This window comes from Sardina pilchardus, chromosome 18 (assembly GCF_963854185.1).
Source record: "Sardina pilchardus chromosome 18, fSarPil1.1, whole genome shotgun sequence".
In the NCBI taxonomy this organism is placed as follows: Eukaryota; Metazoa; Chordata; class Actinopteri; order Clupeiformes; family Clupeidae; genus Sardina; species Sardina pilchardus.
This window is the reverse complement of record NC_085011.1, coordinates 23676096-23692725: the sequence shown is the minus strand read 5'-3', so window position 1 is coordinate 23692725 and position 16630 is coordinate 23676096. Positions and strand designations below refer to the sequence as shown.

General features: G+C 47.0%; 2 protein-coding genes across 2 annotated transcripts in view; one reads left to right on the top strand and one right to left on the bottom strand.

Moving 5' to 3' along the window:
• Positions 1–7772, top strand: part of si:ch211-63b16.4 (kinesin heavy chain) — a 12117-nt gene extending 4345 nt beyond the window's left edge. Inside the window, exons 9-20 of the mRNA XM_062519187.1 lie at positions 237–347; positions 1191–1270; positions 1477–1633; positions 3919–4137; positions 4294–4704; positions 4903–5052; positions 5578–5757; positions 6060–6155; positions 6267–6314; positions 6500–6674; positions 6962–7103; positions 7244–7772. Of these exons, the coding sequence (XP_062375171.1) occupies positions 237–347; positions 1191–1270; positions 1477–1633; positions 3919–4137; positions 4294–4704; positions 4903–5052; positions 5578–5757; positions 6060–6155; positions 6267–6314; positions 6500–6674; positions 6962–7103; positions 7244–7373 (1899 nt within the window). The 3' untranslated portion in view covers positions 7374–7772. The remainder of the gene's footprint in view (positions 1–236; positions 348–1190; positions 1271–1476; positions 1634–3918; positions 4138–4293; positions 4705–4902; positions 5053–5577; positions 5758–6059; positions 6156–6266; positions 6315–6499; positions 6675–6961; positions 7104–7243) is intronic.
• On the bottom strand, positions 7640–12114 carry LOC134063856 (protein FAM161A-like). Its single transcript, XM_062519600.1, has 4 exons — positions 12068–12114; positions 11010–11317; positions 10258–10535; positions 7640–9050 (listed from the first exon to the last, which is right to left on the bottom strand). The coding sequence occupies exons 2-4, from the start codon at positions 11124–11126 to the stop codon at positions 7856–7858; spliced, it is 1590 nt and encodes a 529-aa protein (XP_062375584.1). The 5' UTR covers positions 11127–11317; positions 12068–12114; the 3' UTR covers positions 7640–7855.
• Positions 12115–16630: the final 4516 nt, after the last annotated feature.

The window sequence follows — 16630 nt, the reverse complement described above, 5'->3', positions numbered from 1 at the left end:
CACTTCCAGACGTCTTTACTGCGCCGAGCCAGGATAATTGCATGAGTGATAACACAGTGTCTTTGTGATGGCCCCTGACGTTGCTTACTTGTCTGTTTGACATAGGCTGAGCGATAACAGGTCTTAATGCACAGCACGGTGATGTCATACTAATGGACAGGAATGTACTGTTCCTCTTGGCCCTGTGACATGTGTGTGTGTGTGTCTGTGTGACGCTCTTGTGCCGGCTCCCAAAGGCTCGCGGTCGCGGCGACGCTGCCCTGGAAGTCAAGAGGTGTTTCCAAACAGTTCCGGAAAACCCACAGGAGGCCAAAACTCTCAAGCGGTCCCTCACAATATTTGGAAATGTGAGTCACATTTCTCTCGTGTTTTCGCAAAACCTCCCCTTTGTTTTGATTGAAACATCCACCCTCCCCGCGCTATTTGCTAATCGGAGGTTATGGCACGTTCACCAAAAAGCTGAGCGCACACTTCAGCCCGCGCGCTGCGGAGAGGATAATCACATGCAGCTTTTGGCTTCGAGTCATCCCCCCCCCCCTTGCAGGTCACGCTTCATGCTGTCATCTTGCATCTGTCAATTTAGATCTCTACTCTTCAGCACCCTCCCCACCCCAACCAGCCCACTCAGGAAATTATGTAAAGGGTTAACCATCTCCCCTTTGGAGAGGAACGTGTCAGGTCCAACAAAGTGAAAATGCCTCCATGTCTCCATGGAAACCACAGATAAGAGGAGGCCCATTCTTTCCCTTGTGGAATGTGTGTGAGTGGAATGAGCAGGGCAGAACACAATGACTGTACCCCACTTGAATGAAGGTGGCTTACACAGAGGAGGGGATAAGGCAAGAGAAGGTGAAAGGAATTTTGGTTGACCCCCTCCACCCCAACCCCTTCCTTTTTAAAGTAACACGGCTGTATTCTGGATTTTGGATTCCCATCAATGTGAACCGGCGAAGAGGCCCATATGGTCTTTGTAGATATAACAAGGTTTTGACATTTGTATTGAACTGCAAGGATCATTTTGACTCTAATACTTGACATGTAGAGTATGAAACTTCATTTTGACGTTATTATTATGTTTGTATGAGAGTGACTTAATGGTTACATTACATTACTCTGATTCCACACTGTTCATGTGATGTGTTTCAGCAGGCATAATGGTGATGTTCGCTTATTCTGCCTTCTCATTTCAGGTCATCTTTGCACTCAGCGTGGCTGGTTGTCACCACATTCCATACAGAGAGTCAAAGCTCACCAGAGTTCTGAGAGACTGGTAAGAAACAGATACACACCTCCCATTAAGACTTAAATAGATAATCAGTTCTGCTTCTTTCAAGGCACGGCAAATGTACACCTCACGTCCCCATCGTCCTCTACGTTACGTACTTTATTCACAGTATTTGAATGACATGATAACATGCTCTCTATCCATTATGATAACCATGTTGTCTCTTTTTTCCCTCTCTGTGTTGCATGTAGCCTGGGAGGAAATTGCCGGATGTCTCTGATTGTGACGGTGTCTCCCCACCTGTCCTCGGTCACTGAGACCCTAAGCAGCCTGCAGTTTGCATCTCGGGCGATGGCCATCCCGGAGAGGCGCGTCCACCGCTCACAGCTACAGTGCGCCCCACTTCAGGTACAGAACACACACCCTCAAGCCAGGGCTCTCTGAAACAGACACACAGGTCAGAGAAGAGGGACACCTAGGGCTCTAATTTGAATGACAGACATAGAGCTAAGTCTTAGTTCTAACTACATTCTAAAATTATGACTTTTTCATATTTTAATACCAAAAGCACAAACATCTTCAAACAGCTTAATTCTCCCTCAGGGCCAGAGGTGGAAAACTCCAACTCCAACTCCAGCGTCAGAAAGTAAGGTCCAGAGCGGTAGATAAAACAGAGTGGCGACACTCCCATAGACCTCCATAGGAAAAAATGGCAGCGCTTTTTCCTGGCTATTTCCTCGTTATGGGACTTTTGGAACTATTTACAGCCAATCTCTTGGTCAGTAGACAATGAGTTAATTGATTACACCTTCCAGCATCCAGAAGTACATCCCAGCCTCCTGCGATTCAGCCATTCAGTGCAGGTTTTTTGGAACTTTTGATTGTGTGGCGGCAACATCAAAGCGTGTCGCAACTCTCTCTTTCTATGGCTCTGGTAAGGTCCAATGGTGTATTGGTTCTACCTGTGCACTTAACACAGGTGATCAATCAATTAGCTGCTCTATCTGTCTGTAGAGTTGTGTCTAATTAGAGTCAGCTGGTTTCAAGTGAGTGGTTGGCACAGATACTGTATGTGGTAGGACTTTTACTTTCTGAAGCTGGACTTTTCCACCTCTGCTCTGGGCACACAGTAGCTTTATTTCATCCATAAGACACTTTGCTCACTTTGCTATTGATGGACGCACTTTGCCCTTTGAATTAGGGCCCAATATACGCATCACCTGCCCTAGAATTCTAGACGCACCCTAGCGGCAGTAATTTGCTGCCAGGGTAGTCTAGCAACTCTCCGTTGGCTTGCGAGCTGGACAAATTAAACTTCTCTGTTCAATGTTAACTTCTATCAGGCCAATCACATCGTGTATAGAGTCGGTGAGCGGGCTTAACATAATGGCGACTGATCTGCGACCATAAGTTGCGACCGATAAGGGTGAATTCCCCATCCTGCTACTAGAAACAAGAAGGTGATTGGTTGTAGCGCTTATCCTATTGCGTGGAGAGGGAATTTGAAAGACAACCATTGATCCCACCCCTCCGATTGAGCCCTGCTTATGGTGAGTTCCCAGACCCTACATCTTGATGTGGGTCTGGTTCGTCAGGCTATTCATCATCTTGTACATACAGGGTTTATGTAACTGTATATAAGGGGTATAATACTTATTCTCCAAGTGCATGCCTAAAAACATACAGCTGCTCTGTGTTGTGCACAGGTGTCACATTTCCTCCTAAGAGCTAATTCAATTTTTGCGTTTTCGCCAAAGTATTGAAGTTCCCTTTTTTTATGAGCTCCCCCTTGCATTCAGTGGGACATGAGTACAGCCTGCTGTTTATGCAGGCCTGCGGCAATAGGGCCACGTCACTGGGGAAATGTGTGTGTGTGTGTGTGTGTGTGTGTGTGTGTGTGTGTGCGTGTGTGAGGTGGCTCCCTGTCTCACACAGGTGCCGTGTGTGGTGGCAAGGAGGAGTGTGCCTGCTGTGAGCAGACACACACACACAGACACAGACACACAGACACACAATCTTAAGCAGGGACAAAAGGGTACATACTGCAAAGCCTGCACGGACAGCATGAACAGCCAAGACCCCTGCAGAGTTTGTCTTCTCGAGTGTTCCCTCTCACACTAGCATGGAGAGGACTCGTAAAGCTTAATGTGGAGACCCCCCACCAGCCTCGGGCTGGTCCACCCACCCAAGTGCGCTCACGGTGGATATTTTATGGGAATTTTTCAGTCTCCCGTGGCCATTCCCCAAAGCTACGGGCTTTTTATTTGAGCCTGCAGTGACAGCAGAGAGGCCCGTAAAACATTCTGCATGTTCGTCTGAGGAGAGCTGAGAGACATAGGCGGCCATAGATGAGGGGCAGCCCAAAGATTAGGCAGGTGTACCAGAGCAGCAAGAGGCACAGCTCTGGCTTGTTATGTAAAACAACACTGAATAAATTAATGTCTTTCTGCTCTGCATTTGTCCCTGACATCAGATAATGTTATGTTATGGCAGTCTTATACAAACACAAATGTCCATTAGTGAGCATTGTGTCTGTTCCTTGCTAAAGAATAAGATTTAATTGAACGAGAATGAGTCACAATTATAAACTGTATACATATGCAGAGAATGATAGTGAGATGAATGTGTGGTGGGGTATGAATCGTGATAATGAATCCTGCACCATATTCATGTTTTATTGTGTCGTTTTCCAGCTTACAGCTCAGACCTGCCTGCCTCCCATCCCATTTGGTCCTTCCTCTCCGCCATTCCGGCCCGGCCACAGGCAGCCAGATGAACCTGAACTCAAAGCGTTCCTGCCCCATTTGGAGAAACAGGGCCAGTTTGAGGGTACCTGCGGTAGCAGCCATTTTGGATATCCTGCTGGAAGGGGAAACTGCGCGCGAGAGGAGCAATCGACAGCAGCAGCAGCAGCTGGAGGAGGAGGAGGAGGAGGAGGAAGGAGCGCAGAGAGCAGGGTGTCCCGCGTGCTCTCCTCCCGCCTACGCTCCTACTCCAGCGGCCTGTCCGATCCATTCTCTCTGTCCCAGGATGGAGCAGGAGGAGGGGGAAGTGTGGGGAGGGTGGAGAGGGTGGTGTACCCTGCCCCGCGGCGCTCCGTGGAGAGACTGTCGGCCACCTCCTCCCGTGCTCTCCCGTGCTCTCCCGCGTCCCTCCTCGACGCTCCGGGCCCGCTCGCCGAGTGCCCCAACTGCAAGCGGGAGCGGAAGATCCGGGAGGAGTACGACAAGTTCATTGTCCAGGCGTGCAGGGACCGAGACTCCCTCCACCAGAGAGTGACCGAGCTGGAGGCCAGGCTTCTGGCGAGAGGGGCAGAGAGACAGAGGGTGGAGGAAGAGGAGAACAAGGAGAAGGAGGTGGCAGAACACAAGGAGAGTAAAGAGGAGGAGGAGGAGGTGGCAGAACTCAAGCAGAGAAAAGCAGAGGAGGCCACAGAGATTTCTAGATGTAACACCACTGAAATACCTGCCAATGCAGAGGTATTTGGCCCCGACTAATATAACTGCCATTTTGTAATATTGGTGTTCTTCCCTATCATTCTGTGCTATGCAGTAGCATTTCAATTAGTCCAGAAATAGCTCTGATTTCAACAGTGTCACAAACCTACCTACCAAACCTACCAGACTACAGATCTGTGTCTGTGTCTGAGTGTGCATATCCCTTGTGTGTTTGGGCAGGCGCAAACCCCTGGCTCTGCTGAAACCCCACAGGGTGGAGAGTCTCTGAGAGAAGACGCGGAGACTCAGGTAGAGGGTGTGAGCTCCATGATCAACGCAGCCCAGCTTCTTCACCTGGAGAGCGAGAATGTCCAGCTCAAAGGACAGATTGTGAGTAAACAGAGATCACCAGAAAAGCACAGGTCAAAAGATCAAAAGCACTATACATAACTGTATAGTATATATAACATATATAACATATATATAACATATGCATCACATAACTGTTCATCCTATCTTTCATCCTTGCTCAGGGCCATTGCATCTCCTTGTTTACTTTTTACACCTCACTCTCCTCCGTTTGTATCCACTTTCATATGCCGAGGCGGCCATCACCACCACCACCTTTCGGTTCCAGAAAGTAAAAATTCTGCCATATATTCTTTCTACCTGTGCACTTCAATCACTAATTATCTGACCTACCTGGCTGCTAGTTAGGATGAGCTGGTTTACTTAATGGTTGGATCAAATACTTGGCAGGACTTTTACTTTCTGAACCCGGGATGTCTGCCTCTGTTCGTACATCTTGTCACCTGTCTAACTCCTTTCTCCTTTCTCTCCCGCCCCGTGGTCCCTGGTTACCTGCTGCCTGCCCTGCCTCCCTCTCTGTCTCCCTTTCTCTTTCTCTCTTCACAGCTGGCCTTGCAGCAGGAGCTGGTGGTGTCGGACGAGCAGCTGGACCAGAGCGCGGAGAGGGAGAAGGCCCTGACCGAGCTGCTGCGCGCCGAGGAGGCCCGGGCAGCCGGGGACACACAGGCGCTCTGCTTGCAGCTTGACCAGGCCAGCCTGCAGCAGGACAGCCTGCGCGAACAGACGGTAAGCTCCCGTAGCACAGGAAGCTCCTTAATCACCGCAACAAGATTAAGCCTCCAGTCTGCCGCACAACACAGGAAGAGGGGAGGCTGCAGAGACAGCGTGGCTGTCGGCCGAGCCAGAAAACATTCCGCGCTCTTGTTTGACTTTTCTGTTATTTGTTGTTGTTGGCCGAGGCAGAGATGCTTCTCTTCGAGAGTCTTTGAGCAGAGGTGCTGGCCGAAGAGAGAGTTAAAAAGTTTAAGCAAATAAAAGTGTGCCGATTGTGTTATCTGAGAGGGTTCCCATCTCTCTTCACCTTTAAGGAGAGGCTGCTATCGGAGCTGCAGAGTGCCAGTGTGGAGCATGAGAGATTCAAAGGGAATGTAGCCTTGAGTGTGGCTCAGCTTCAGAAAGATAAGGTGTCCCATCTGTCTTTCCTTTTCTCATCAGACGTGTTTTTCTTCCTACTGTTGGGATTTACTCAGGCATGTTACTCTATGTCAATGTTTGTCTTTGTGTTTTTATAATAGGACGATTTGATGTCCCATCTTGATGAAGTAAGAGAATGTTACGAGAGGGTAAGCTGCATGCAAAATATTGGGATGAATACCTTTGTCAGAATCATTACAAATATTCTTTACAAATATTCTTAAAAGGCAGAATCTGTATTCATATGCATTGTCATCCTATAGCATAACAATCTGATCAAATTTGACATAATACAGTGAGTAGACCAACCATGGGTGCTTGCTGCTCCCTACAGGTGAAATCTGACAATGCACTTCTCAGTGAGAGAGTGGAGACTTTGAAGAGAGAGGTGAACCACGGTCTCCATGGAAACTCAGGGTCCTCCCATGTCCACACAGTCACTACCAACACGGAAATGCTGGTGGTGTCTCACCATGTGTCCCAGCAGTGCTCAGGGGGAATGAACACAGGCAGGAGTTACACACACATACACACTAACACACACACACACACACACACACACACGCACACACACACACACACACACACACACACACACACACACACACACACTCACACATGCGCGCGCACACACACACACACACACACAAAACTTGATGAACAGCAGCACTTTTTTTTAAGTATTGACTAATATCGGTAGTATTGTACTGCACTGACATTTTTAATAAAATAAAATTAATGCATAGATCACAATCATGATTTTTCTGTGCAATGCTCATTTTTCTGTGGTGCACAGACAGCAAATGCTGCTACACCAGCTGCAGTGAGTTCCAGGAGAGACCTGCACCAACGTTCCCAGAGAAACCACCAGATGACCCAGAAAACCCAAGCGAACAGGAGCCCGGCCTGCGCAAGACCAAAGACACCCTCAAGCAGCTGTGAGTCACGCTACTGTGGCCATCCATATGTTAGCATTTAGCATAATGTTGGTTTATTGATTTTCAACCACCTGTCACCATTTATAAGCATCATGCACTTTTATTTTTTTATTTGTTTTTTTTTTCATGTTCCTGAGCAGGAAGAGGGAGCACAGCCTGTTGCTTGACGTGATGCTAGTGTTGTACAAGCGGGAGTGGTTCACCCAGGAGGCTGTGCCATACGTCAGACGAACGCTCAGCAAGTGTGGCATGAGAGTGGACGACACATGACCTGATTGGAACAGGAAGGGGTTGACGAAGGTGGAAGGAAAGAATGACGTGAAGGGAAAAAATGAAATGACTCCACGACGTGCACCACTGGCCCTTTGATGTCTGGTGGGCAGCACTACACACAGAGCCTGGTGTCTTTAATCACGGGGCGAGTTTATTTCATTTGGGAGTGTTTGTTTTCTTGCCCGTGTGTTTGAGTGCTGTGTACAATACCAGCAACAGAGAGAGTTCTGAGTGGCATCACAAAAACTTTATTTGTAAAAAACTACTTTCAGTTAGTTTACAAAATTCCTAATCAACACATTGTGTAATGTACATCAAGATAACTGCTTTATTTTGCACATGAAAAACAATATAAGGACATGTAGTACCTGAATAAAAAAAAACACTAAAACTGAATATTATGAACTTGACTTTTAAAGTTTCTACTTTACACATTTATTGTATGCACTTTGCATAAACCATGATGTCCTGGCTGGCTCTCACACACTGATGTAGTCGCTCTTGACGGAAAAGGAGGAGGCCAGGTTCAGGCTGATGCAGGTGCGCTGGATGGGCTGGATGTAGGACCACTCCATCTCCCTGCCCCTCCGCACTCCTCTGCCTCTCTCCCCCTCCAGCAGCAGTGCCTTACCCGCCAGCGACGGCTTCCTCCTCAGCGTCCAGTTGGCGTTGTCTAGTATCGGCCTCTCCGGTCCGTCCACGGACTCGTCTTGGTCTTCTCGGCCCTCTGGTTTCTCTTTGGATTTCTTTGTGTCCACATCCACTTCCATTCCCTCCCTCTCCTGCACTCTCCTTGCGTGCCTTTGGAGCCCTCTGCTGGCTGGAGGCCCACGGTACTGCTGCTGCTGCTGCTGCTGCTGCTCCTGGTCTCTGCTGTGCATCTCCACGGCCCCGAACAGCTGGCAGTCCTCGGTGCAGGCCCTGTAGATGCGGGGCAGGGGCCGCGCCTTGAAGACAAAGCGCTGGTCGCGGGGGCCCACGCCGCCGAGGAGCGCCTCCTCCAGCTTGCGCTCCCTCTTCTTGCGCTCGCGCTCGATGAAGCTGAAGGGCTGCGGCGAGGCGTTGCGGCTCCTGCTGCCGCCGCTGCAGCCGCTCGAGTCGGAGGCGCGGTCCAGGGAGGTGGTCCGGCCCAGGCGGCCGAGGCTGCGGGTGCGCTGCGGGGCGGGCGCGGCGCGGAACTGGCGCCGGCACTCGCGCATCTCCTCCAGCTCGCGCCGCAGCAGGGTGTTCTCCAGCACCACCTCCGAGCGCGTCTTGACGTTGCGCCGCTTCTTGTCGTCCTCGCGGACCATCATCTGGAACGGCTTGGGCACCGTCACCGGCCTGCTGACGCGCCTTCCGGAACGCTCCGTCCACGAGGACCGTCTGCTGGGAGCCCTCGAACGGTCCTTCGAGGCGGCGCGGGTTGCCTTAGAGACGACGACCATGGGCTCTGGCTGCGCCTGTGGCTTTGAACTCTGAGCCTCATTGGCGGCATCTGCGCTGCTCTGTTTGCTGGCGCTCTCTGCGGTCTCCTCATCCTCCTCCTCCTCCCTCTTCTTCTGCTCCCCGTCTGTCCCCTGGCTCCCAGGTGTGTCTGTCTCACTGACCGACTTCTGCTCGAGCTCTAAGTCCTGTTTGGAGATGGCGCTGGTCTCTGGCCCAGCTGGCAAAGGCTCACTCTCATCCTGAGCACTGCAGAGATAATCAGAGATAATCAGACAGACTTCCCATCTTTAGATTAGTTTAGATTAGATTCAGCTTTATTGACATTGGCCGTTGCGCAGAGTGCATGTACAGAGACAACAAAATGCATTTTGCGTCTAACAAGTGCAATGTGATATAGACAGGTGGTGCAGTATAAACAGTATAAGACTGTTAGAGTCTTACAGAGTGCAGTGTAGACAGTACTATAGTTAAAACAATACTAAAGAGTTTTTTGTACCTTTAAATAATGTTTCCAAAATCATGTCAGTGGTTCATCACCTCGTGACAGGGTCAACCACACTTCTGCATTCGCTTCGCGGCCCTCTATCGGTTATAACCACACTATGTAAGTTTACCAGATCGGGTAGTGGATCTGTAGTTTGATTGAATGAGACACAAATTTGACTACAAATTTGACTTGCTTGGATGTCGCAATACATCATACTCTCGTCAAATCACGCAATATAGTCTAACTTGTCTGTGGACATCGCCATTTCTTTGATAAACAAATGGCGTGCGTGCGACAGAGGAAAAGTGCTTTAGTGTTGCTTTAAGAAAGTGGAATGGTTTACAGTAATATATAATAAATACAAATATAAATATGTGCAATGTATTAGCAGTGGCCTTATAAGACCAGAATAGATATGAATATGCAGTATGAACAATGTATGAACAACATGTACAGATATGTGCAGTGTAGTAACAGTAACAGAGTAAAACTAAGTGTATGTGCAGTATGATCAGTTTAAAGAGCAGTAGAATATGGCTTCGTATACAGTAAGTGTAATTACAGTATGTACATCTTATAAATACGAATAGTATACTATAGATGGGATAGGGTGGTGCAATTGTCTGGGGGAGGGGACTGTTGAGGGGCAGAATGTCCGCCTCAAACAGAATGTCTCTGGTAAACAGTTGTAGTTGTCATTTTGCAGCAATGACATGCAAATTAGGTTTGTCATAAAGTTCACATCACTGGCGAACAGATTTGCTACTAGTGACTACTAGTGACTACTAGACTACTTGCTACTAGTAAACTTATATTCAATATTCCAATTTGTTTCCAACAAATCTGCAAATCTGCCGCAAACATTTTGTTTTTGTTAGGGGAGTTATTATGATCATTCATCCCAAGAAGTGATAGTCAATGAATTGACAATCCAGTACCAACGCTTCACTTTCTCAATTCACATACCTTTTGTTTATCTCATCCTTATCCTCCACCTGTGTCGCCTGAGACGCTTTGGCCTTGCTGGCCGTCAGCTCGTTGAGGTACAGGACCTCCAGTTCGGCTATGTTCTGCAGGTGCACTCTCTTCAGGGCCTCCAGCTGAGAGTAGTAGTCTTGGTCGGAGAGGCTGGCCAGACCCTGTGAGTGCTGACTGACCAGCTCATACTCAGCCGGGGCAGACGGAGAGTGGTGCTCACCGACAGAGGCTTGGCCATCACTGCGCTCAGAATGCCGATCAAAGTACTGAGGGAGGGAAAGGAGACACAGAGGCCATAACAAAACCGCCAGAAGTCAGTCATGTCCCTGCAGAAGCCGTACATTCTCAATATAAAAGGTTCAGTGTCAAATATTTGTGGCCCTGGAATACACAACTAAGTTATAGACATTATTCATTTTCCATGCTAAAGACTACAACAAAATCAAGATGTACAGCATGTGAATTGGGAGGAGGGAGGGCAATATAGGGACATGTTTTACTTTTTTTTACTTTTTCTTAATATGTACTTATTGTCAATATATTTACAACAGGAATAACAACACCTCTATTAAGTCCTCTCATGAGTTAGCTTATGAATCATGGTGCTACTCACTTTTCATGTTGTATTTAAACCTAACAGGAAAGATTTTTGCAACCCTAAAAAGTTACTTAAACCGGGTCACTTCCTGTGACTGAGCCAGTACTTTGTGGCCAGCCACAGGCCGGCCACTTCCCCTTACCTCTGCTTCCTGCTCCTCTCCGTCCTCGCCACCCAGGCAGTACTCCAGCTCCCCTCCGTAGAGTGCCCAGACCTCGCTGGCCCGCAACTTGGGCGTCTGCTGCACCATGGCCGACATCTCTGGTTCATCCAAACCCCCTCAGTCAGAGACAACGCCAAAGACACTGTTCAAACCGCTCTGCTGCTGCGTGCTCCGTCAGAGATCCCCCCTCACTCTCTCTCTCTCTCTCTCTCGTGCTTCTGGACCGAGGTGTTTGGTGAGACTTGACAGGTAGCGTGAAAACGAACACACTGGCTCCGCAGAAGTCACTAGAATGCCGTTTTAACATGAGATTAGGCCATAATAACCCGCCTCTTGGGCACACTAACAAGTCTCCTCCCCTGCTGCTGTTTGACTGTTGAGACAGGAGAGGTGGACAGCCTGGGACAGCAAGCGTCCATATGCTGTCCTCCGGCTGTAAAGCAGTATCAAGCCCAGCAGACATGATTTGAAGTGAGATGTCCCATTACATGGTACTTAATCAGCTTTCAGAGCTTATGGCCATTAAGTGAGCGTTGATCTCAATGACCTGGTCACGCTCATGACAATACACTCACTGTAGGCCTAAGAGGAAGAAAGGTAGACTGATTCAAACCCACAATTTGCAACAGATCAACAGGCAAGTTTTTCTATACAAGCAAACACAATGGATATTCAGGCGTGTGGCAGGTTTTGAATGTTTGGAAGAATAAGATTACACTGGGCCTGGTGTTTGTTGTGTGCTTGTGTGCACAGCTGATATGAGAGAGTTCAATAGAGCCTCTCCCCTTTCCAGGTGACGAAATACTCAAGCCTTTGTTTTTTTTACACAGCATTACAGTAATCTTCCTCTGTGAATTGTTTGTACCGGTTAACACCTTGCCTTGATTGACAGCCATGAGATGGGCATTAACGGTGAGGTCTCTGAACAGGTGCCACCGGTGCAGCATGGCTCAATCTGTTCATCCAGGTTGAAAATCTAAAGAGGGACCACACACACACGCACACACACACACACACACACTCACACACACTCTCACCTCGAATCGCCAATCTGTCAGGGGCCGCGCCACCCAATCTGTTGATCCATCTGCCTGCCTGGCCGCTTGATCGCTGCAGTACAGCTCACGTACAGTAGGCCACCTCCAGGAGACAAGGTCAAAGATGTAACCCAGCAGGTGGATTCAAAGCACTGAGCGTTGACAAGCTTGAATGAGGGTGAAACACCAGACACCGGGGAAAAAAGACTAGAATTAAAAATACTCTCTCTTCTCACTCTTTGGATCTAAATATCCTACATTATTAGCTTTTGGCATGTTGTCAAATAGCATGTCGTTTCCATTTTATGTATTTCTTATTTCTATTTTATTCTTTCTTTGCATCCATCTATTCCCATGTGTATCTGGTGGTCTACAAACAAATATCTGCCTGTAAGCAGCCACTACTGTACTTGTCTTTAGGCCTCACGTTCTTGTTTTTTTCTCATAGCAGTAACTACTTTTGTTCAAGAGGTGGTGCCATTTTACAATATGTTTCTTGGCATACCTCGTGTCAGCCACAGAAAACCACGTGGTAACCCTAGTCATCTTGTAATCTTGTGCCTGGCTGTCAACAGAGTCAACAACTGTGTATATATTGCTTCATCCTCTGTCATGTGGGTGCATAACCAAACACTATAATCACCCTTTCATCCGCTTTTCAGTTCCTCCCACAGTGCGAATACTTATTACTTATTGTTTTTTGCAAGTAAATAAGCAATTAAGTAAGGCCTGTGTTGCACTGATTTGACATTACCATGTATAGCTTTCAGGAAATTATTTTCCGTCTGAGTAGAACTAGTACCAGAACCCTACCTGTCAGAACAAGGTCTTCTTTGGAGGACTTGAAGGACCTGTAGGAATTGGTGGGTGTAGCATGAAAACAAAATACTCAGTTTTTTTGTGCAAATACAGGAATTCATATTCAAATCTAAAAATATAGAGAAATAAAATATCTTGTTTAAACGTTCAGTTCCTCACTTTTGTGTTTGTGTTTGTGTTTTGTATTGCAGCTTTGTCTACAGTGTGCTGTTGGACAGAAATCATGCCTGACTAATTATGTTGTCATTTTTATTTGTCTGTTGGCTTTACACTGACACTTCTTGTTTTCTCCCTCTTCGTGAATGATGCTTGTGTTCTCGTACAGTTTGTTTGTTCGTCTTTTCAGGCCCTTGACTGCACCAGCTCAGTCTGAGTCTGGGTCACATGTGTGGAGGACTGAGAGGAACGGCAGCCTAAATAAACACTTAACCACTCCAGCTTACTGACACACAGCACAGTAGTACAGTACCACCCATGTAGTAAATAGGCCGTGAGGCACGAGGACTGAGTGAGGTATGATTAATGGTGAGCTGCCAGAGGTGGATACACTTCAAATGAATCTCCCAACAGTGCTTTCGTGGAATCATTGTTTATCTCTGTATTACACTCTGAAGAGTCATATTATAGAATATACTCATCAGATAATGATATATTTTTGTAACATAAAGCAACGGGCCAACCATGAATGCTTCTCTGAGACACTGTGTCATGTGTCACACATTCGACTGTGAGAAACAGACAGGTTCCTCAGCGTGACGGCCCATCCTGTCGAGGTAACAACCTGATGACTGTTGCTGCATGGAAACAAGTTTCACACCGCGTCAGAACAGGAAAATGACATCAGCAGCACGACTGACTGTAGCCTATGTATAGACAGTAAGCCAAAGACTGCTGCTTTACTTATCAGTTGCGGTTCTACTGTAGTCCAGAGTAGAGGGCTTATTGAAAAATTTCATCTCTCAATCTAGATCCCAGACACAATTGTCTTATGTCTAATTTTGGCGCCAGGATAGTGGTTATATTTATAAAACTGGGTTATTAAGTCCAGATAGGTGAAAGCATCCAGTGTTTGCTTTTAATTGGGGGAGTTAGCAGGCCCTGCCCATCATCCGTGCTAAAAGAGAGCCTGTTTTTCCCACCTTATCTTGACATGCTGTGGGTAAAGCTAATGGTGTTTTTCACTGTGCACTTCACCTATTTTTAAACCAAAGCAGATCCCCATTTAAAACCCACAGCCAATCCTCTCGCAGGCTTCCTTAGTGAGGAGGACCCTGTCCGGCATGCTTTGCAGATGCTTTTCGTTACCATCTAAATGCTACAGTGAGCAATGCTTGGACTTTTCAATGGAAAATACTTAAGAGCTTGATGATGTATCTGTGTGTCACAAACAAGGCAGTGGAAATTGTAAACACAAACTTTCTCAGCTGTTTTTACAGAGTTCAGAACAAACTCACAGACTCAGTTTGTCTATTACTTCCCAACAGAAGCTATTCATATATAGTCTGTTGCTATTTCCCAATACTTTTGTCAGTTAAATGAAGTCTTTCCTTCTTTCCTGTGTTTGGGTTGCCAAGGCCACTTTAAGACACCCTCTGACCTTTGTGTGGCAGTCACTTCAGAGGGAACAGAGGGCCCTCCAGATTTAGAACCAAACATGACAACACCCTGGGGAGACTCATGTGAGTGGTCCACAAAATATTAGACTCACACACACACACACACACACACACACACACACACACACACACACACACACACACACACACACACACACACACACACACACACACTCTCTCTCTCACATGTACACACATGCATGTACACATACACACACAGACAGAGAGAGAGAGAGAGCTCCATGTCTCTGTCAGGCATCTGTGTCTGACATGTTCCTGTCACCAGCTGCTGCTCCACAGCATGCCGCACCACCATCACCACCATAATGACTTTCTTCTGGATAAGACATCTATTGATTCCTGGGAAGACACAGACGGAGACCACTGCCTTTTATAGCCAAGACAATCCTTGGAGTGGGAGTGGACACTCAACCACTAACCATTTCCTCTACAAAGCATACACTCATTTCTCTTTCCCAAGCCTCTTCCCAGACCTCATCGGCTGTTTACATTTTTAGGACTTACACAGATGTCTTTCCCCAGGGCATGTATTAACTTCTCTGGACAGTGGCATAGAAAACAGTCTATCCTTTCACCATCTCACTAAAGCTTTTGGCAAGCATCCTCGAATCCTCGAATCATTAAAAAAAAAAGAGAGAAAGAAACACTGAGATATCATTTATTATTCATTCCGTGTTGTTAAAACAAAATATGGATTGATCTCACAAATCCCAGTGGATAAAGTCTAGTGTGAGAACAGAAGCAGCTACCTGTGTCTAGGAAGGACATGTTTGTTCTAGCCCTTCAATCTGGCCATTCTTTTTGGAGCCATGCCGAAGAAAATGTTCCTTCGACCGTTCAACTTTGTGTGGAATCTCAAGTATTTTATCATGTTGACTGTAGTTCCTCAAATTACTTGAAATGTTTGATCATTCCCTAATGGCCAGCTCAATGATTTTCACTGAGATGCTTTCTTTGATGACTTGAATTCCATGTCCGCTGGGATCAAAAGGCGGTGTTTACGATACAAGGCAGATTATGAACTGTGCAAAAATGGAAACAAAGATACGTTAAGGTGTGGCTCCATGTGAAATAATAACAAGCGTCCCCATAGATACAGACACTTATTTGCTCACACTAACCCAAAGTAAAGTTTGCCTTTTTCCACATGTTAGCGAGAAAAGACAGGTTATCCATCTCTCCACTTCTCACCTTTCCTTGTGCACATGTTGTATCTTGCGGCGTGTGAAAAGCAAATGTATTTACCTATGGCAGGTGGAGACATCCACGCCCTGCACACTCATGCACATATACAAATGTGTTTAGTGCACTCCACCCTGCCTACCAGTGACCCACATATACGCACCTGGCAAGCTCTTAGTCCTACACTATGACCCCCCCCCCCCCTCTCCCCACCCTATAATAGCCCTGCTCTCAGAAAACACTGAAGGGGTGCCATCATGTATTTAATAATAAGGGTAAATCGTATGTGCTCTGTCAATCAAACTCCTAAATCCCATGTATGAGTTAGAGTGTGCAGAGCAGGGAGAGATGGGAGGACATGTCTTGCAGGTCCCAGGGGGCTCTGGGGCTGGTCTGAGAGGCTCTGCGCTAACCTCATGAGAGGTCAAGTGCCTCGCTCAAGGGCATACGAGAGGCCAACATGGGGGACATTGTTTATTCACTTCTTCCTGAACATCATTCCCAGGTTTTTTCTGGAGACCGAACCAACATAATGTTCACAGCTGAGCCATTCCATGTCAAATCAGATACAGTTACAGTATATACATACAATACACAGTATATTTCTGTTCAAATCCTAAATCTTCATCTTGCTTCTGTCCTTGACAGAATAAACTCTGTTCACTTTGAAGAAGACATAAATGTTCTCAGTATGACTGAGCGAGGGGAAGAAGGTCTGCACACTATATGGGCTCCAAAAATATACTTTGCTCTGACGAAGCTCTTGTGTGATCGAAACATAAGGTATATTTTTGGAGCCTACACGTTTGTCTGGCACCTTTAACCACTGTTCTGGATGTGTGCATCACTCCTCAGAATGAGTCAACTCTGACAAGTTTGTATACCCACCGATTTTCTATAAGGCCCTAGATATGGATAAAGATCC

Coding starts and splice junctions, on each gene's coding strand:
- LOC134063856 (XM_062519600.1), bottom strand. CDS start 11,126: ATGTCGGCCATGGTGCAGCAGACGCCCAAGTTGCGGGCCAGCGAGGTC. Junction 10,536..11,009: donor GAGAGGAGCAGGAAGCAGAG/GTAAGGGGAAGT, acceptor TCCCTCCCTCAG/TACTTTGATCGGCATTCTGA. Junction 9,051..10,257: donor AAGGATGAGATAAACAAAAG/GTATGTGAATTG, acceptor TTATCTCTGCAG/TGCTCAGGATGAGAGTGAGC.